Source organism: Callorhinus ursinus, unplaced genomic scaffold (assembly GCF_003265705.2).
Source record: "Callorhinus ursinus isolate GAN/ISIS: 27379988/994484 unplaced genomic scaffold, GSC_fseal_2.0 scaffold1, whole genome shotgun sequence".
Lineage (NCBI taxonomy): Eukaryota > Metazoa > Chordata > Mammalia > Carnivora > Otariidae > Callorhinus > Callorhinus ursinus.
Genome location: NW_027397063.1, coordinates 62720177 through 62742807, shown reverse-complemented (window position 1 = coordinate 62742807; position 22631 = coordinate 62720177). Strand labels below are relative to the sequence as shown.

General features: G+C 35.2%; 1 protein-coding gene across 10 annotated transcripts in view; it reads left to right on the top strand.

Moving 5' to 3' along the window:
• Positions 1 to 22631, top strand: part of DLG1 (discs large MAGUK scaffold protein 1) — a 258605-nt gene that overhangs the window by 177834 nt on the left and 58140 nt on the right. For all 10 annotated transcript variants that reach the window (XM_073895197.1, XM_025876309.2, XM_025876298.2 and 7 more), the window contains 3 exons: positions 1419 to 1539; positions 6839 to 6995; positions 21699 to 21801. In XM_073895197.1, the coding sequence (XP_073751298.1) occupies positions 1419 to 1539; positions 6839 to 6995; positions 21699 to 21801 (381 nt within the window). The remainder of the gene's footprint in view (positions 1 to 1418; positions 1540 to 6838; positions 6996 to 21698; positions 21802 to 22631) is intronic.

Genomic DNA, 22631 nt, shown 5'->3' with positions numbered 1-22631 from the left:
ATTCTAACTGGTGTAAGGTTGGTATCTCATTGTGGTTTTGATTTGTATTTCCCTGATGGCTACTGATGTTGAGCATTTTTTCATGTGTCTGTTAGCCATTTCTATATCTTTTTTGGATAAGTGTCTGTTCATGTCTTCTGCCCATTTTTTGACTGGGTTATTAGTTTTTTGAGTGTTGAGTTTGAGTTCTTTATAGATCTTGGATATCAGCCCTTTATCTGTAATGTCCTTTGCAAATATCTTCTCCCATTCCGTGGGCTGCCTCTTAGTTTCGTTGACTGTTTCCTTTGCTGTGCAGAAGCGCTTTATCTTGATGAAGTCCCAGAAGTTTATTTTTGCTTTTGTTTCACTTGCCTTTGGACCCATGTCTTAAAAGAAGTTACTGTGGCCGATGTGGAAGAGGTAATTGCCTATGTTCTCCTCTAGGATTTTGATGGATTCCTGTCTCACATTGAGGTCTTTCATCCATTTTGAGTTTATCTTTGTGTATGGTGTAAGGGAATGGCCCAGTTTCATTCTTCTATATGTAGCTGTCCAATTTTCCCATCACCACTTATTGAAGAGACTGTCTTTTTTTCCATTGGATATTTTTTCCTGATTTGTCAAAGTTGACCATAGATTTGAGGGTCCATTTCCCCAGGAGTGTTTTTACTGGCTCATACTGAACCTCCAGCAATTTGCCAGTTACAATTCAGGTTTCTCTACCCCAGCACTAGTTCCCACAGAGGTTTCTGCCCTGGTAAGTTATAATTCTCTGTATTCACCTACCATTTTCTCCAGTTTGGGGGGCAGGAGTTTGCCCTGTCATCCCCCTTATCTTAAGGATCTAAGAAGAGTTATTGAATTTTTAGTTTAGCTTTTTAGTTGTTGTTAGAACAGAGAGTGATAACTTCCAAGCTTCTTTTATGTCAAACTGGAAGCCAGAAGTCCCTTAATTTATTGTAATATTTTTGAGCATAATCTTTCTGAGCCTATTTTTAAGTTTTTGGTTTTCATTATTCACAATTAAACTTGAAGTAATAGAAATTTTTTTAAACAACCTGCAGAATGACTTATCACAAAAATTAAGTTACTGTACTTTAGATTTTGTATTATAGTCTTTTCTAGGACAGTCTTTTAAATGACCTTTCCTGGATTTCACTGTGCAAATTAGTTAATGTAAAACTACTTTTTAATTCTGTTTTCTCAAGAGAAACCAAATGGTATAAGTTTGCTTTACTGATCTGAGTATCTATACTAGTTTTTACCTGGAAACTTGAGCTTGTCTAATTTTTACCCGGTAAGTCTTTTCTACGAACTTACGTAAATAAGCGGATATGAATTATATACATTAACTAACCTTAAAATTGATAATTCACAAATGCAGTACTGAATGGCTCATTTCACTTAAAGTGCTTTTTACTTTCTTTATTTTGAAGCTTCTTCTCAACCTGTTGATAACCATGTTAGCCCATCTTCCTATTTGGGCCATACACCAGCATCACCAGCCAGATACTCACCTGTTTCAAAAGCAATGCTTGGAGATGATGAAATTACAAGGTGAGGAACTGAACGTTTGTCCTTCTTAAAAAAAGCCAACTGTTAGAAGGAGTTATAATCAGTTTACAGCCACAGTTTTCAGGACTAAAAAATTTTACTGATAGATAATGAACTTAAACCTTAATTTTTTTCATTGGAGGGTTCATTGAAGAGGCTGAAATATAAAAATATTTTATATTCCAAATCGCTGCCCTTTTTAAAAACATAGTACTTATTTTTCAGGAATGGTTAATTGTTCTTAGAAATTAGCATAGGTAAAACTGAGTTAAGAATATACATATGTATATTTAAAACTAACTTTTCATATATTCCTATTTGTTATAGCAATCATTTGATTCATGTTTAGAATTCAACAAGTGATATTTTCTTTGCTTAATATGTATCTTTGATAACCTCACTCCTAAAATTTACCTTGATCTGACTTTACTGTTTTAAATAAAGTTTGTAGGGGCGCCTGGGTGGCTCAGGTTATGATCCCAGGGTCTGGGATTGAGCCCCGCATCGGGCTCCCTGCTCAGCGGGAAGCCTGCTTCTCCCTCTCCCTCTGCCCGCTGCTCTGCCTACTTGGCCTCTCTCTCTCTCTCTCTCTGTCAAATAAATAAATAAATAATCTTTAAATAAAGTTTGTAAATCTTTCTTTTTATTCCCAAAGAACTCTTAAGTAGGTGGGAAAAAATAAGTGAAAAATATTTTAGATCTTTTTCATGATTTAATATAATAATAAGATGTTAACATTTATACAGATTGCTTTATAATTTGTACAAGTATTTCATATTATAACATTTAACATTAAATGTCTGCTGATTAATGTCTGTTTTGTGTTTTTATTAATTGCATTATTGTTGGCATTATTATTTTTGAACTTTGAAAATTATAATTACTCTTGTCAGACTCCTGACTCTAGGAGTCTTAAAGAGATCATTAAGGTCAGGTAGGAAAGAATATTCATCTATGTTCTTTTTTTTCAAGAGTTAGCAATATTGAAAACTTAATTTATAAATATGTGCTCAGTAATTGTGTTTGGAGTGAAAATTAGAAACAGTATTTGTGGTTATCTCTTTGTCATATGAATTTTCAAGACTGTTAGTCTTTAGGCTGTGCTCCTATGCTGATCTGTCGTGGCTTTGTTGTTGTTTTCTAATAGTGCCAATTTATAGAAGTAAAGAGGAAAAATAGTTAATGGCTTATCTAGCCTTTAATTTCTACATATTTTTCAAACTAAAAAGTATGTTATATTGGTGTTTTGATTACTGTTCCCCATCTTTTTTCATTACATATCTTTTCTCTAGAATATTGTATTGGACTTTTTTAGTATTACACAAGTCTACCTGTCTTCTCTACTTTTGTGTGAAAATCAGGTGGTTAATTACTGCATATGCCTTCCTAAAACATGTGTTTTATCACTCCCTTTTGATAATTACACAACTTTGTCCAGATATGAAGTACAAAAATCTTTACCCTCACATTAGAAGTTCTCCACAATTTGACCCTAAGCAGTCTTTCAGAGGTTATCTCACATTACCAATTTAAAAGAAGGAAAAGAAAGAGGGCACCTGGGTGGCTCAGTTGGTTAAGCGTCTGCTTTCAGCTCAGGTCATGATCTCAGGGTCTTCCTGGGATCCAGCCCTGTGTCAGACTCCATGCTCAGCAGGGGAGCCTGCTTCTCCCTCTCCCTTTGCCCCTATTTGTGTGCTTTCTCACTCACTCACTCTGTCTCTCAAATAAATAAGTAAAATCTTTAAAAAAACAAATAAATAATATAAAATAAAAAAGGAAAAGAAAAATTCCAACATACAGAAAATTGATGATTCTAAAGTTCATTCTTTAACAGCTTTATTGAGATACGATCCACATATCGTACACTTCTCCCATTTAAAATGTAAACTCAAAATTTTATTTGTATATTATTTTTTTAAGGAATTTTTTTTTAAGATTTTATTTATTTGACAGAGGGAGAGAGAGTACAAGTAGGGGGAGCGGCAGGGAGAGGGAGAAGCAGGCTCCTGCTGAGCAGAGAGCCCGACGCAGGACTCGATCCCCGGACCCTGGGATCATGACCTGAGCCAAAGGCAGATGCTTAACCTCCTGAGCCACCCAGGTGCCCCACATTATTAATTTTTTTTAAATATGCGATTCATTGGCATTAATTGCATTCCCAACATTAGGAAATCATCACCACTGTTTCCAGGACCTTTTTGCCACCTCAAACAAACTGTAGCCATTAAGCAGTAATTCCTATTTCCCTCTCCTCCCAGTCCCTGGTAACCTCTGGTCTAGTGTACTTTGTGTCCTATACATTTGCCTATCCTAGATTGTTCATATAATCTTTCAACTCTTTTGTGTCTGACTTCTTTCGTTTAGCATAGTGTTTTCAAGATTCATCCATGTTGTAGCATGTATCAAAACTTCATTCCTGCGGTGCCTGGGTGGCTCAGTCAGTTAAGCGTCTGCCTTTGACCCAGGTTATGATCCCAGAGTCCTGGGATGGAGCCCTACATCAGGCTCTCTGCTTAGCAGGGAGCCTGCTTCTCCCTCTACCTCTGCCTGCCGTTCCCCCTGCTTGTGTGCTCTCTCTCTGTCTCTCTGTCAAATAAATAAATAAAATCTTTAAAAAAAAAAAGTCTTCATTCCTTATGTAAGCTGAAAATATTCCATTATGTGTATATACCACATTTTATTTATCCATTCATCTGTTGATGGACACTTGGGTTATTTCCACCTTTTGGGTATTGAGAATAATGCTCTGATAAACATTGGCTTGCATGTATTTGCTTGCATCCTTGTTTTCACTTCCTTTGAATATATTCTGAGGAGTGGAATTGCTGAGTCACAGTCATTGTATGTTTACGTTTATGAGGAACCATTTGTTTTTTATAGCACCCACATCATTTTACATTCCCACCATCAATATATGAGGGTTCCTGTTTCTCCACAACCTCAACCAATACTTGTTTTTTCTCTTCCGTTTTGTTTTATAGCCATTGTAGTAAGTGGGATGTATCGCGTGATTTTCATGCATTTCTCTAATGACTGATAGTGAACATCTTTTCATGTGCTTATGTTATTTGAAAAAATCAGAATTTATTTTCCTCTGAAATACTGCTGGATTTTAGCAGAATATTTTAAATTATTATATAAAATTTATATTTATATAAAACTAATTCATATATATGTGTGGCTTTTTGCTTCATACAAATATATTTTTTTCTTTTCAAGTTTTTATTTAAATTCCAATTAGTTAGCACACAGTGTAATACTAGTTTCAGGTGTAGAATTTAGTGATTCATCACTTACATACAACACCCAGGGCTCATCACAAGTGCCATCCTTAATACCCGTCACCCATTTAAGCCATCCGCCCTCCCACCTCCTCCATATATGTTTTGAAGTCGTAGAAACTGTTAACTGTGAGTCCATCATCTAACAGTGAAATAAAATATCAATATAGTGAAACCTGTTTTGTGCCCTGATCCTCTCCTGCCTCTCCTACACTGCCTCACCAAGTGAACTGTTTTCCTGAATTTGGATTTATTATTCCATTTCTTTTTATATATGTGTATATGTGTTTAATATTTTCTAAACAATTATTTGGTTTTGCTCTTTTTGATAAGAAAGTGTAATTTTGTTAACCCTGTAAGTGAACTGGCAAAGCTGATTAATGATGAAAACCTATGTATGACTAGAAAATGCCAGTTTAGGTTTTTAGCAAATACTTAAGATTAATTCCACATTATATGGAAGGATCCCTAAAATTCATTTTTTAAAAATATTTACCTCTGGGGCGCCTGGGTGGCTCAGATGGTTAAGCGTCTGCCTTCGGCTCAGGTCATGACCCAAAAGTCCTGGGATTGAGCCCCGTCCACATTGGTCTCCCTGCTCAGCGGGGAGTCTGCTTTTCCCTATCCCCTCTGCTCCCCCCGCTTGTGCACGCCTGCGCGTGCGCTCTCTCTTTCTCTCTCTCTAATAAATAAAATCTTTAAAATTACTTTTGTTAAGCCTTTTGTTACCAATAGCTTTTTGGAATGTTCTAAAAAATCCAGTTAAATTTTTTAAAAATATTTACCAAATATGATACATTCTAATATTCTGTATCTCATCATACCTGCTGCTGGAATTTTCATGGTCTTACTATAAATGCTATTCACACAACCATTTATAACTGGCAGCAAATGGGAAACACTAGTAGTGGTAAGTTGTATTCTGATTTCAGAGATTTTAAAAAATGGGATGAGATGATGGACTCTGAAAAACAAACTGAGGGTTCTAGAGGGGAGGGTGTGGGGGGATGGGTTAGCCTGGTGATGGGTATTAAAGAGGGCACGTTCTGCGTGGAGCACTGGGTGTTATGCACAAACAATGAATCATGGAACACTACATCAAGAAGTAATGATGTATGGTGATTAACATAACAATAAAAAATTAAAAAAAAATAGGGGATGGGGGAGAAGGCTCATCTTAGAATGGGTGAACAGCAGAGAGAGAGATGGAAGTTTGTGACTTAAGTAAAAAATAATTATATAGAAAGTTTAGAGATGGGCAGTTCCAGCAATTATGTAGCAACCCTTAGGTCCATGGTGTCTCTGGGATTCTTCTTGTCTTACCTTCATGGTTAGAATATGTCTAAATCAGTAATGGGATTTTATTGTTCATTTTTTGTGTGGGGGTGATTTTGGGTGGGGAAGGGAACAAAATGTGCTTTGTTTTTGTTACGGTCTATCTTTCCTTGGGAAATGACAATAAAATTTACCTTTATTTCTCAGAGGCCAAAATAGGGTCTTAGCCTCAACTTAGCAAAGAGGAATGAGATTGCTATGACTGACTTAGGTTAGTCATGATTCATCCTTTTGAGACTGGAAAAAGGGCCTACCTTTTCTAAGACAAAGGTTTATCTGCCTTTACAACATCTAGGAAGTAAGGGCAGTGACTGCTTCATAGGTAATATGTGTACAACATCAGCTTTTCATAAGGGTATATATTTCTTGAGTAGGTTCTTTATGTCATTATTTTTTTTAATTACCACAATTTTTTCTCCTTTTTGTTTTAGTTTCATGTTTGTTTTTTAACAAAAATCATTGGTTTTTAACAAGGATTTTTAGCTTTTATTTAAAATTAGAATTTTTCCTTTTAATTTCTAAGCCTCTTAGAATCTCTCTACTCTGCCTTGAAAACCTTTTTAATTTTCATCTAGCTTTCTTTATAGTTTGATAATATAAGAGTTATCAGTAGAGCATTCTCACTGATACAATGTCAAGTTCTATATAAAATTTCTAAGGTGTTCAATATTTTTCTAATTTTTTAGGGAACCTAGAAAAGTTGTTCTTCATCGTGGCTCAACAGGCCTGGGTTTCAACATTGTAGGAGGTGAAGATGGAGAAGGAATATTTATTTCCTTTATCTTGGCTGGAGGACCTGCTGATCTTAGTGGAGAGCTCAGAAAAGGAGATCGTATTATATCGGTAGGATATGTTAATCAAATTATGTTTTTATTATTATAACTGTGACCTGACCTATTATTAAAAGTTTTGTTTTTTACATCCTAAAGTTATGGGAGATATTTTGGTTATTTTCTTACCATTTTGCAACTTAATTGTAGGATTGCAGTGTTGTCAGAGAACACGTTCTATAGGATAGATTTTCTTTTGATATTTGACTTAACCTGTAAGCGGGTCAGTCTTTATAAATGTGCTTGAAGAAAGCATGTATTCTCTATTTGTTGACTGCGAGGTTATCTGTATGTTTACTAACCTTGTTATTTGTGTAGTGCAGTTCTTCTTTATACTTTAACCTGTTGTCTGTTTGATGTATTATTAAAAAAAATTTTTTAAGCTTCTGAATGTGATGGTGGGGTTAGCAGTTTGTCCTTGCAGTGGTATTTAATTTTTATATCTTTGAAACTATGTTATTAGATGCATCTAAGTTTAGAATCATTATTCCTTCCTGGTGAGTTGAAATTTTTTATCATTATGTAATAATCCTCTTTATAATAATGGTTTTTACCCTAGAAGCTATGTTGCCTGATATTCATATGGCTCTTTTTGGCTTGATATTTGCTTCATCAAATTATCTTTATTTCACCCTCACTTGTAAATATAATTCAGTCTAAAGTGCTAGGTTGACAGCTGTTGTCTGTCAGTACTTTGAAGATAACTGTTTTATGCTATCTGGCTTCTTCTGTTGCTGTTTACAAAGATCTGCACCGTATCTTGTTTGCAAGTGATTTGGTTTGTTCTTTTTTTTCACCGACTGCTTTTTAAAGTCTCTTACTTTTTTTGGTATACTACAGTTTAACTAAAATGTGTTTATATCTAGCATTTTATTTATTCTTTTTGGGATTCATTCTGCTTCCTGGATGAGAGGAGTCCTGTCTTTAATCAATTCTGGAATCTTAGCCAGTTATTTTTTTCAAATTTTGCCTTTCCCACATTGTGTGGATTCTGTCCTCCTTCAGTTCCTTTGAGAGGATATTATCTTTCTATTCTGCATGTCTTTTAACCCCAATTTCATATTTATCAACTCTCCTTGTACTTAATTTCAGTCATATCTGTTTTCTAGTTCATAAATTTTCTTCATCTCTTTAAGTGAAAACTATTTTTTTAATTTCAGAGTACCCTTTGCTTTCTAGAAATTCTTTTTTTTTTTCCAGTCTGTCTTGGTGGTTTTTGTGGATTCTTTGTTATTTATAGTTTCTAATATTCTTTTAGATTTTTTCCTTTAACTATTTTATCTTAAGTGCTATAAGTAATAGTTCTATTTTCTGAAGCTTATAGGTAACTAATGCATGTGACCTGTGATAAATTGTTTTATTCTAAATTTTACATTGTGAGTTTGTTTTCAGTAGTACTTGATAGAGTGATGAGAGAAAGAGAAAGAATAGATGGGGATGGTGGAAACCAGCCAAAACTTTACCTAACATGTAATGGCATCACTGGACTAGAAAAACTAATAAAAATTCTAGGAAGCCACAGAGCAAGTCTTAACACCTGTCAACTCTTTCCCATTGGTCTTGACTGAGTGCTCACATGCAATAAACCAAAGTTTGGGAACCAACAGAAGAGAACTGAGAAAAAAATCATTCCTGAATCATACAAGGTACCTGCTCAATAAAAATAGGGGACCTTGGGCAGAAGATCTGTGAAAACCAGCCCTGGGAACTCTGTACTTGAGCTGTTAAGATATAAAGGTTGGGGGGAGATAAGAGAGTTCAGAAAAAGCCCTCTGAGACTGTGTGGACAGAGTGATATCTCCAAGACACGGCAAGCCTGGGACAGATCTTGAGAACAAAGAGAACTTAAAACTGGCAGCAGGTTTATAAAGCAGACAGTTTTAACAGTCAGTAGTTCTGCTATAAAACGCTAAGTGATCCTGGTAGTCTCCAGGATCTAGTGCTAATACTTCCACCTTACATCCCTCAGGGGAAAACGTCTTAATCCTGCTCTCAAAACATCTGAAGCTAAACTTAATTAAAACTGCAATAAAATGTAGTTATAGTTCCCCCCACTCTTGTGGCCCAACACAAGGGTTGTTCCCTATTCTGGGATTAAATAGTACTTGTTTCAGCCTCTATTGTTATTTTATCTGAAATTGTCTATTTTACAATTAAAAATTACAAAACATGCAAAAAAAGGAAGAAAAGAAAACTAGTTGTCAAGACAGAAAGCAGTCAATAGAATTAAATCAAGAGAAGGCTCAGATGTTGAATTTACCAAACACGGACTTGAAAATAAGTATGATAAAATCATGATGAGGATGAGGTGATGATGAAAAATACTAAATGTAGGAGTAAAGGTAGAAAATATGGATGAAAAGATTGGAGAATTTAGACACATCAATACTACAAAAAAGGATCCCATGGAATGGCTAGAAATTAAAAAAAACTGTCACAAATGAAAATTTTATATTTAAAAGACAATAGCACACTGGACTCAACAAAGGAAGGAATCCGTGAACTTGAGCCTAAGACAGACAAAGTTTCCAACCTGAAACATAAGGGGCAGTGTGTAGAATTTGGGAAGAAAAAGACCAGAGCATCCAAGATCTATGGAACAGCATCAATCTAATAAAGAGGAGACAGAATCTCTGAAAACATAATGACTATTTTCTAAAACTGATGAAAAATACCAACCCACAGGTCTGTGAAGCTCAGAAAACAAGACCTAGATATACTAGAAAGCTACACTAAAGAGCACTTGTTAAAAGCAGTCTTAGAAACAATACATTACCTATGTAGGAACAATACAAATGACAACTGACTTCTCGATAGAAATATTAGAAGGCAAAGCCAACTGAAAGATACCTTTAAAGTGCTTAAGGAAAAAACTGTAAATCTAGAATCCTATATCCAGTGAAATTATTTAAGAGAAATGAAGTTGAGGGCGCCTGGGTGGCTCAGTGGTTAAGCGTCTGCCTTCGGCTCAGGTCATGATCCCAGGGTCCTGGGATCGAGCCCCGCATCGGGCTCCCTGCTCCGCGGGAAGCCTGCTTCTCCCTCTCCCACTCCCCCTGCTTGTGTTCCCTCTCTCGCTGTGTCTCTCTCTGTCAAATAAATAAAATCTTTAAAAAAAAAAGAGAGAGAAATGAAGTTGAAATAAAGACATTTTCAAACAGACAAGCAGCTTAGAGAATTTGTCCCTTGCAAACCTATAAGAAATACTAGAAGAAATTGTTCTGGTTAAGGAGAAATTATACCAGATGAAACCCTAGATCTGCAGAAGGAAATTAAGAACAACAGAAGGGGTACCTGGATAAATATAAAATACACATTTTTTAATTTTTAAAAAAATAATTGTATATATTTGCTAAGACTATTAGCTATTTAAAACAAAAATAATTGCATTATATACAAGGGGTTATTGACATATAGAAGTAAAATAAAAGGGCACTAGAGCACAAATTGACAGGGAAAATGGGATTATACTAGTGTTTCTCATAGTTTGTGAAGTGATATAAAATTATTTGAAAGTGGACTGTGAGATCTTATATTTACATGTCATTATTTCTGGACGAAGCCCTAGAAATACTCCCAAGAGCTGTAGTTTTAAAAATTCAATACAGGGAATAAAGTGAAATATGAAAAAAATATGTGCTTCTTACAAACAAAGGCAGAAAAGGAGGGAAAAAAAGAGGAAGTAAAAAGCAATATGAAGATGTGAGATTGAAATCCAACTCTGTTAGTATCTACATTGCAGTTAACACTCTTAAGATGCAGAAATTATCAGCTTGGTTCAAAAAAAAAAAACCAAGACCCAAATATATACTCTTCACCAGAAATTCACTTTAAATATATAAAGACTCATATGTTCTAAGTAAAAGAGTAGAAGAAAGTAAACTGTATAAACAAAATATGAAAGATGGTGTGACATACTCCTGTGAGGCAAAATAGACTTCAAGACAAATAGTAGTATTGATAGATTTTTTTATAATGATGAAAAACATTATTTAATCATGAAGACATAACAGTGTTCAGTGTGCATTTGCCTAATAATTCTTTCAAAATACATGAAGCAAAAATTGCCAGAACTAAGGAAAGAAATGGAAAAATCTACAATCAAGTTGGGGATTTAAACACCTTCTTCCATAATTGATAGAATAAGTAGACAAAAGAAAAAAGAAATTTGTGTCTTTATCACTCACCATCTACAAAAATTAATTTGAAATGGATGATAGAACTAAATTTCTAGGGGCGCCTGGGTGGCTCAGATGGTTAAGCGTCTGCCTTTGGCTCAGGTCATGATCCGCCCCACATCGGGCTCCTGGGGGAGCCTGCTTCTCCCTCTCCCTCTGCCTCTCTCCCTGCTCATGCTCGCTCTCTCTCTCTCTCTCTCTCTCTGTATCTCTGTGTCTCAAATGAATAAATAAAATCTTAAAAAAAAAAAACAACTAAATTTCTAGGAGAAAACATACAAGAAAATCTTAGTGAACTTGGATTAGATTAAGATTTCTTAAATAGGACTAAGGGGCTAAGTTCAGTGATGAAAGTCTTTTTTTGTTTTGTTTTAACACTTATTTAGAGAAAGCACAGGGGGAGGGGGAGAATGTCAAACAGACTCCTCGCTGAGCACAGAGCCCACTGCAGGGCTGATCTTACAGCCCCCAGATCATGACCTGAGCCAAAATCAGGAGTCAGATGCCTAACTGAGCCACCCAAACGCCCTGAAAAGAAAATCTTTTTAAATAAATGATGCTGAAACAACTAAATATCTATATGGAAAAACATGAACTTCAACCCCATGTTAGTCCAAATGTAAAAATTAATTCTACATGGATTTATAAATCTAAATGTAAAGCCCAAATCATAATCCTCCTAGAAGAAAACATAGGAAGATATCTTTGCAACCCTGCAGTAGACAACAGTCTCTCGGACAAGATACATAGAATACTAACCATAAAAAGGGTGCATTAAGAAACCAAATTGGCCCTTTACATATATATATATATATATATATATATATATATATATATATACACACACACACACACACACACACACCAAAAATAAGGTTAACTACATTGGAGGGTCATGGAACACTACATCAAACAAACAAATAAATAAATAAATAAACCAAATGGGCAAGCAACAGAGTAGGAAAAAATATTCTTACTGCCTGTATCTGACAAAAGACTTGCATCCAGAATACATAAACATCTCCCACAAATTAACAATAAAAAGATGAGTAAACCAGTTTTTTTTTTTTAAAGATTTCATTTATTTATTTGACAGAGAAAGCTCAAGTAGACAGAGAGGCAGGCAGAGGGAAAGGAGAAGCAGGCTCCCCACTGAGCAAGGAGCCTGATTTGGGGCTCAATCCCAGGACCTGGGATCATGACCTGAGCCGAAGGGGCAGATGCTTAACTGACTGAGCCACCCAGGCACCCCAAGTAACCCAGTTTTTAAAATGAGCAGAAGAATTAAATAGATATTTCACAAAACAAGATATATGAATGGCTTATAAACACATGAAAGGGTGCTTAACATGAGGCATCAGGGCAGTGCAGAAAAACACAGTGAGTAAAGGGGTTTGTAGGAATTTAGGTGGGAGTGATTTAACTTTTCTGTATCTTGATTGTGACAGTGTTTACACAACATATACAGTTGTCAAACTCTTTAACTATAAGCTAAAAAGATGAATTTATTGAGGGTAAATTATGCCTAAATAAAAGGAGATACAGGTGATCCTTGAACAACACGGGGTTGAACTGCATGCGTCCACTTATGTGCAGATTTTTTGGATAAATACAGTCTAGTATGCTAAATATATTTCCCTTATGATTTTCTTTTTAAGATTTATTATTTGAGAGAGAGAGAAAGCACATGAGTAAGGGGAGGAGCAGAGGGAGAGGGAGACAATCAGACTTCCCACTGAGCAGGGAGCCTGATGGGATGGGGGGGCTCAACCTGAGCTGAAATCAAGAGTCGGACACTTAACTGACTAAGCTGACCCAGGCACCCCCCCATGATTTTCTTAATAACATTTTCTGTAGTTTATTGTAAGAATAAAGTATATAATATATATACAATTGGTAAGACTTCTAGTCAACAGTAGGCTATTAAGATTTTGGAGGGGCGCCTGGGTGGCTCAGTCGTTAAGCGTCTGCCTTCAGCTCGGGTCATGATCCCAGGGTCCTGGGATCGAGACCCCACATCGGGCTCCCTGCTCGGCGGGAAGCCTGCTTCTCCCTCTCCCTCTCCCCCTGCTTGTATTCCCTCTCTCGCTGTGTCTCTCTCTGTCAAATAAATAAAATCTTAAAAAAAAAAAGATTTTGGAGAGTCAAAAGTTATATGTGGATTTTTAACTGTGGAGGGCCAGCATATATCCCATATCTCACCCAGTTGAATGGCTAAAAAAAAAAAAAATGTTGACATACATTGGTGAGGATGTAGTGCACTGGTAACTCTTGTTCATTACTGTTGGGCATATTGTACAGTCACTACAAGAATTTTGGGGGAAGTTTTTGAGAAATTAAACATACAACTAACCTTATCACCCAGATTTTACCCAAGAAACCATGTCTACAGAAACACTTAACAGAAATGTTCATAACAGCTTTATTAATAATAATTTAGATCTGGAAATGACTCAAGTGTCCATCAGTAGTCAAATAGCTAAATAAGTTGGAGTACATTTATACAATATAACACTACTTACCAGTAAATAACAAACTACTGAAACACAACAATATAGATTACACTAAAGAACATCACATTGAGTAAAAACACCACAAAAACACACAGTAAGATTCCAGTTACATGATAATCATGAGTAGAAAATAATTTCTAGTGAGAGAAGTCAGTGGTTGCTGGTGATTATACTGATTATAAAGAGGTATGATGGAAATTTCTGAGTTGGATGATGGAAAATGTATATATTTTGTTTGCATTTGTGGTTTCATGTGTGTATACAGGTGTTGAAAATTCTTTCAACTGAACTGTTCAAATTTTTACATTTTACTCCTTGTAATTTTATACTGTAATTTAAATTTTTTAAATAAGTTATAGTGTGATAAGGACAAATTGGTGGAAAGGAATGAATTTGTTAAAAATAAATGTTAGACTAATTAGCTAGTTGTTTGGGGGAATAAAATTAGCTTAGAGCCTTACTTCACACTTTGTGTCAAAATAAATTTTCAGTTGGCTTAGAGTTAGGTGCAAAATATTCAAAGCAAAAATAGATGTTTTTTTAAATTGTCCATGTGGGACAATTTTATATGGGTCACTGACATACTGCTACAGTATGGTAGACTGACCAGCGCAGACTCGTTCACCCAGAACTTTCCCAGCTTTAGCACTGAAAGCCCCATGTCTGGAAATGCCTTTAGTCTTGATTTTAAAACTGAAAATCCCAGACAGTCCAGGCCACTTGCTCACCCTAATGTGAGTGTAAGTTACATATAGCCTTATGTTAGTCTATATGCATCAGTAGCCTTAACATTTTAATGGTTACTAAACTTCTCCAGGGAAGTAACCTGAGAGCAGTAGGACAAACTTCTGGAGGAAAACATGAAAAAAGATACTCAAAACTGAAAAGCCTGTTAGTCAGGAACAAACTAAGTACCTCATTAGACAAAATTTAGCTGTTTTCAGTCTTCATCTTGAATCAGGATCATTTCAAGGCCTTGTTAAAAAACAGATTCTTAGTTTTCAATTCAGTATGACTTGGGTAGGATCTAAAATTCTATATTTCTAACAAGTTTTCATGAGATACTGATAGTGCTGCTCTGGGGACCAAACTTTGTAAACTAGTATTCTAAAGACCATCCCTCTTATTGGTGTTCTTAATGATAACCCACATCACTGAGAAAAGTACAAATAAGTTATTTGGGAAAGCATGGAAATAAATCATAGGTTTTATAAAATATTCTTTCTGATAAATTTAATTTTGTTGAAGAAAGAGGCTTTTGAAATCAAGATTCATTACATATATAGAACACTATAGTTTTCAGTATTGTATAAATTAGGTATTACTGTTATTCCAGTTATGAGAAGTATGGTGTAGAATACAATTTATGTTTGCTAAAAATTTAGACTCATAGAATCTTAGAATCACAAGTGATCCAAAAGACTTCTCTCCTCTATAAAGAGAGAAAAGTAGCCAAAATTGTCAAAATGAAGTTGTTCAGAACTCTGGAATTTAACCAAAGGCTTGCAGCACTTTAGAAAGTTTATTCAAAAAAAAAAAAAAAGGCTAAATCTTCATAAGAGGGAATTTTTGGAGTATTAACTTGCTTAAGTCCCATCCTCTGCTCTCTAGCATCACATTAGTCTTGACAAATAGTCCACATTTATGGTGAAAATCAGTAACCTCACAGCCACCAGAGAGCAAGATGCGAGTAGAACTTTCAGAGTGTCTTTCCCAGAGAATTGTCATAATTTGACCTGTCTGGTGGTTCTTTAAGAACCCATTTGCAAAGCTCTCTGTTTTGACCTAAAACAAGAAAATGCGGCCTATACACGGAACGGGGAAAGCAGTCAATAGAAACTGTCCCTAAGGAAGCAGAACATTGGATTTACTAAACCAAGACATTAAATCAGATATTTTAAATATGCTCAAATAACTAAATAATGAAAGGAAAAATAAAGGAACAATATCTCAGCAGGTAGAGAATACCAGTAAAGAGATTTCTATTATAAAGAAGAACCAAATAGAAACTCTGCAGTTGAAAAATACAGTAACTAAAAAGCAGAAATGCTCTAGACAAACTCAACAACAGCTATGAGCTAGCAGAAGAAAAAAATCAGCAAACTTGAAGATACATCTCTTGAGATTATCCAGATGAAGAACAGGGGGGAAAAAAAAAGAATGAAGAAAAATTAAGAGCCTCAAAACCTTGTGGGGATATCATCAAGTGTATAGCATATACATAATGAAGTCACAGAATGACAGGAGAGCTAGGAAGTGCCAGAAAGATTGAGTAAATAATGACTGAAAACTTTCAAAATGTGATGGAAAAACATTGTACACATCTGAGAAGCTTAGTGATGCACTCCAAGTAGAATAAATTTGAAAAGATCCATACCATACACATACCATAATCCAACTGTCAAAAGACAAATATTGAATCTTGATAGTAGAGAGAAATGATTCATTACATACAGGGAATCTTCAATAATATTAACAGTGATTTCTCATCAAAATCCATGGAAGCCAGAAGACAGTAGGATGACATACTCAAAGTTCTGAAAGAAAAAAAGTTATTAACCAAGGATTCTATATCCAGGAGCAAAACTATCCTTCAGAAACGACAAATCAAGACATTCCCAAGTAAATAAAAGCTGAGGATGTTCATCTCTAGTAGATCTCTGTCCTGCAAGAAATACTGAAGGGAATCCTTCAGGCTAAAATAAAAAGACTGTAGACCTAAATCCTAAATCCATGTGAAGAAATAGTGTTGTTAAAGGTAACTACATAGATAAATGTAATACAGTATAAGTGTATTTTTTGCTTGTAACTCCTTTTTTCTCCTGTCTGATTCAAAAGACAACTGAATAAAGCAATAATTTAAATCTGTGCTGATGGGCACACATTTTATAAAGATGTAATTTATGTGACAATAGTATCACAAGGCAGGTAAGAGGGCACAGAGTTTTATATACCAATGAAATTAAGATGGTATAATCCAAAGTAGAACATTATGTTAATTATAATCCAGAGGCAACCACCAAGATAAATAGCTGAAAATATATATAATAAACAAGGGAGTTAAAATGGTACACTAGAAATTATCTGTTTAACAAAAGAATGTAGAAATGGAGGAATGAAGGAACAGAAAAGATACCAGACATGAAGAAAACAAGTAGCAAAATAGATGACACAGATCTTACCTTTTCAATAACTACATTAAATGTAAATGAATTAAACACTCCAATTAAAAGATATTAACAGGGTAGATTTAAAAAAAAAAAAAAACAGGATCCAGGGTGCATCTGGGTGGCTCAGTCAGTTGATCATCTGACTCTTGGTTTTTGGCTCAGGTCACAATCTAAGGATCGTGAGATCGAACCCTATGTCGGGCTCTGTGCTCACTGGGGAGTCTCTTTGAGTCTCCCTCTGCCTCCCCCCCTACCCACCTTGCACGTGCATGCACGTGCTCTCCCTCTCTTTCAAATAAGTCTTTAAAAAAAACAGGATCCAACTATGTGCTGTCTATGACATACACATTTTAGATTCAAAGACAGTGGTTTACTTTTCAACAAAGATTAAAACTAAAAGGTTGGAAAGGATATACTATGCAGGCAGTAATCAGGAAACACCTGGAGTGACTATACTGATATCATACAAAGAAAACTAAGATAAAAATTGTTACTAAAGACAAAGTACATTTTATAATGTATATGTTCTATAGATTATATATGATATAGTATATATTGTATATATCATTGTTGATGAATTTCTAGAAAGACATAAACTATTGAAACTGACTCAAAAAGAAATTGAAAATCCATATAGACCTATAACAATTAAAGAGACTGAATTGATAAAACATTTCACAAGGGTAAGAGCCCAGGACCAGATGGTTTCATTGGTACGGTCTACCAAACACTTAAAGAATTAACACCAGTCATTCATAGACTTCCCAAAAAAGGAATAGGCATGAAGAACACTTCCCAACTCATTCTAGGAGGACAATATTGTTCTTTTATCAAACCAGACAAAGACATAATAGAAGGAGAAAACAACAAACCAATATTCCTTACATCCTTAGAGATGTAAAAATCCTCAACAAAATTGCAAACTGGAGACAGAATGATAAAAAACATTATATACCAGAATTTAAAAAAGGACTGTATACCATAACCAAGTGAAATTAATCCAAGAAATGAATGGTTGGTTCAGCATTAGAAAACTAATCAAAGTAAGCACTGTATTAATAGAGTAAAGGACATAAATGACACAATCATCTCAATAGACACAGAAAAAGCACTTCTCGAAACCAACACCATTACGTCTTTCCCTCTAAGATCATAAACAAGACAAGGGTGTCTACTCTTATCACCTGTATTCAACATCACACTGGAGTTTTTAAACAGGGCAGTTAGGCAAGAAAAAGAAGTAAAAGGCTTCCAGATTTAAGACAATGAAGGAAAACTATCTCTATTTGCAGATGTCATGATCTCTTATATATAGACAATATTAGAAAATCCAGCAACAACAACAAAAAAGCTATTAGAGTTAATAAACAAGTTCAGCAAGTTTGCAGGACAGAAAACCACTGTGCAAGAAACAGCTGTATTTCTATGTACCAACATTGAACTACTTGAAAGTGAAATTAAGAAGGGGTACCTGGGTGGCTCAGTCGGTTGAGCATCCAACTCTTGATTTCCAGGGTCCTGGAATCAAGTGCCACTTAAGGCTCCTTGCTCAGCAGGGAGTCTGCTGGAGGATTCTCATTCTCTCCCTCTGCCCCTACCCACCCTTGTACTCTCTCACTCTCTCTCTCTCTCTCCCCCTCTGCCTTCCCCTTTCCTTCCCTCTCCCCCCTTAACATAAATAAGTCTTAAAAAAAAAAAAAACAGTTTCACTTATAAAACACCTAGGAATAAAGTTAAAATGCAGATAAAATGTGGAGTATCTATATGATAGACTATTATTCAGCCGTAGTAAGTAATGGGACACTGATACATGCTACAACAAAGATGAACCATGAAAGCATGCTAAGTGAAAGAAGCTAGACACAAATGGTCACATATCATAGTATCCCATTTATTTAAAATGTACAGAATAGATAAATCCATGGAGACAAAGTAGATTAATAGTTGCCAGGAGCTAAGGGAGAAGGGGAATGGCTGCTAATGGGTAGTGGGTTTCTTTTTGAAGTGATGAAAATGTTTGGAATTAGATCATAGTGCTAATTACACATACCTTTGAAGGTACTAAGAACCACTGAATTGTACACTTTAAAAATGTGGGTTTTCTGTAAATTTTTTAAGTGATAGTGTAAAAAAAAGTGACTTTAAGGCTGTTTACACAAATATGTCTCTCTCAGTGCAAGGATTTCTTCTAAAATATCCTTGATAATGTATCTTCTATTAAAATGGTGATATTTTAGAAAGTTTTTATAATTTGTAGTCTTATTAAATTCTTTTTTGACTCTATACAAGGTGTCTTCAGATCTTTTCTGTAGCAAAAAAAATTTGCTGCTCAGGAATAATTCATTAAAAATTATAATCTTTTCAGGATGCTTGGGTGGCTCAAGTCGGTTAAACATCAGACTCTTGATTTTGGCTCAGGTCATGATCTCAGGGTCGTGGGATCGAGCCCTGTGTTGGGCTCCGAACTCAGCACAGAGTCTGCTTGCCCCTCTCTCTCCCCCCCTGCTTACTCGCTTGCTCTCAGAGAAAGGAAGGAAGGAAGGAGATTTTTTTTTAAGATTTTCTTTATTTATTTGACAGAGAGAAACACAGCGAGAGAGGGAACACAAGCAGGAGGAGTGGGAGAGGGAGAAGCAGGTCTCCTGCAGAGAAGGGAGCCCGATGCGGGACTTGATCCCAGGACCCTGGGATCATGACCTGAGCCAAAGGCAGACGTTTAACGACTGAGCCACCCAGGCGCCCTGAAGGAAGGAAGGTCTTAAGGAAAAAAAGAATTATAATTTTTCCTGCAATTATCTATGAAAATTTATATTTCTTCACTAATTTGTTTTTCAGGGAATTTGAAATTCTACTTTTTGCTCAAAGTAGAATTATTTATACATTGTGTTGAGTTTTTTTTATAGCCTTCAGCTAGAACTAATCTCCAATAAAAGCACATTACATTGTGTTACATTTCTTTAAAGTTTTTTTGATCTTGATTTTCATTCAAGAACTACTAGGTATTTACCCAAAGAACACAAAAATACTAATTCAAAGGGATATATGTACCCCAGTATTTATAGCAGCATTATCTACAATAGCCAAATATGAAAACAACCCAAATGTCCATGGACTGATGAATGGATAAAGATGTGGTGTATTAAAAAAAAAAAAGATGTGAGGTATTTTATATATATTTATTTATACACACGCGCGTGCACGTGCGCAATGGAGTATTACTCAGCCATAAAAAAGAATGAACTCTTGCCATTTGCAACGACATAGATGGAACTAGAGAATATTATGCTAAGCAAAGTAAGTCATTCAGAGAAAAACATCATATGATTTCACTAATATGTGGAATTTAAGAAAGAAAACATGAGCAGAGGGAAAAAGAGGCAAACCATAAAACACTCTTTAACTATAGAGGAAAAAAACGGATGGTTACCAGAGGGGAGGTGGGTGGGGGTGATGGGGATTAAGGAGTGCACTTGTTATGATGAGCACTGGGTATTGTATGGAAGTGTTGAATCATTAACTTGTATGCCTGAAACTAACATTACACTGTATGTTAACTAACTGGAATTTAAATAAAAACTTTTTTTTTAAAAAAATATTTGTTTTAACTTAGCTGCATAATAACATCCTTTATAGATAATACCAAATGTCAGGTCTTTACATGGTTAAAATGTTCTTTCATATAAATTTTATAATCCCAAGAATTTCTGGGCTCCTAGTCATTTTTTCCAAAATTGGTATATGATCTTTAACAGGTTTGAGATTTGATGTCGACAAAACACGCTTTCATATAAAAATGGCTTGACAGTTCTTCCTTTCCAAAAATATTTGATCAAGGTTTCAAGCATTACTGTAGTCTATTCACTGAGGATTTTTAGGGGGAAAAAACAATAAGTATTTAAAGCTATTACCATTCAAATATAATGCTCCCATGAATGTCCATTTAAGTGTTGCTAATAGTGGAAAAGGTATAGTGTCTAAGATAGTGTGCTTGCAGTATATACTAGGTATCGGCAGCCTTTCAGAAATAAGAATTAAGTTGCTTACTTTCGAGTGGAATTGATCACCTCAGTAATTATTTACCCAAGGAAGGGCCCTGTCTTCAAAGCATGTCTCCTTGTTCATTTGATAACATTTACTCTATTTAAAAGTCCATCTTCGAAATTTGAGCTATTAATACTTTACTCCAAAAGAATGGAATCTTAGTTTGGGGAAGAGAATTGGAACTGAAATGAGTAATAGGAGTGAAAGTATGGCAGAAGTTGAAAGGATGCTACATACAAAATGAATGTCCCTCCTGTTGTTTGAGTTACTAGTGAAATAAGCTGCACAATATGATGACATTTGTTGATATTTCAAGTTATCAAATTAAGGTATGTTTCCCAAGAGATTGGTAGGCAACTTCCCGGAAAACCTGGAAGAAAATGTTTTGATTTTGGGGTACCTGGGTGGCTCAGTTGTTGGGCAACTGCCTTAGGCTCAGTCATGATCCTAGGGTCCTGGGATCGAGCCCCGCATTGGGCTCCCTGCTCAGCGGAAGCCTGCTTTTCCCTCTCCCACTCCCCCTGCTTGTGTTCCCTCTCTCGTTTCTCTCTCTGTCAAATAAATAAATAAAATCTTCTAAAAAAGATGTTTTGGTTTTGCTCACTTGATGTTAAGCAAAGTATTCTTAGTGAATAAAATTGCTTTCATTAATAGTAATATTTTTACTCCATGATATACTTTAGTAAATTGGAACAAGAAGATATTTTAGTGGTAAAGTTACTGCATGTAATTTTTTTTTTCTGTGCCTACTCAAAGAACAGGCTATTCAGTGTAAACAATTTCTTTCAAATTTAAGATTCAATTTGATTTACAGGTAAACAGTGTTGACCTCAGAACTGCCAGCCATGAGCAAGCAGCAGCCGCTTTGAAAAATGCTGGCCAAGCTGTCACAATTGTTGCGCAATATCGGCCTGAAGGTAATAAAATTCTTGCTGTCTGTTTGTTGTTTATTTGAGTTTTTAAGAATTCTTCCTCTTAATAATGTTTAACTTTCTGAGCTTAACATTTTTATGTTTTGATCTCTTTTATTAATCTAGTGTTTGTTTAGTCTGAACCTACTTCACAATCCAGGTCAAAGTGTGTTCAGTAGGATGTAGGCATTTGAGTATTTCACTGTTACTTGGATTAATTTTTAAGTGTTTATTTTTTAAAATCTGTCCTCTAACCAAACACATACCTTTACTAACTCAGTGATCCCAAAGGATCATAAAAACCATATGCAATGATAGCATTGCCGGAGAAAATTTGGTCATCCCAATTTTTTCTGACTTTTGAATTAGATTATGTTTGTTAATATCAAGATTTAAGATACGTTTATAATACCCTTTATTGCTGTTTAAAGAGAAAATAATACAAGTTTGGTATGTTATGTGTTTCTAGATAGTGAAGTATCATGGACATGACCTAAGTTCCTAGGGGGGAAGAACGTGGTAATGGAAAACTTAAGGTCATGCCATATTTAAACATACGTAAAACTCTAGTGGTGTACATCAACATATCCACTTCTCCAATAAAACTTCAGCGGCATATAAAAAGTGTAAACACCCAGAAGAATACATAGCATACCAGCTAGTGTTCATAAACAACAAGATGAAGAAGGAAAAAATGATGTGACTAAAGGAGTAAGTGAAACAATTTCTAATTGAGCAACTGATAATTTTATATTTTTTTCTTAGATTGGAATTTATTTTTGTAACAAAGCCTAATAAATTTTTTTAGCTAATCAAAGTAGCATGTAGGGCTTTCC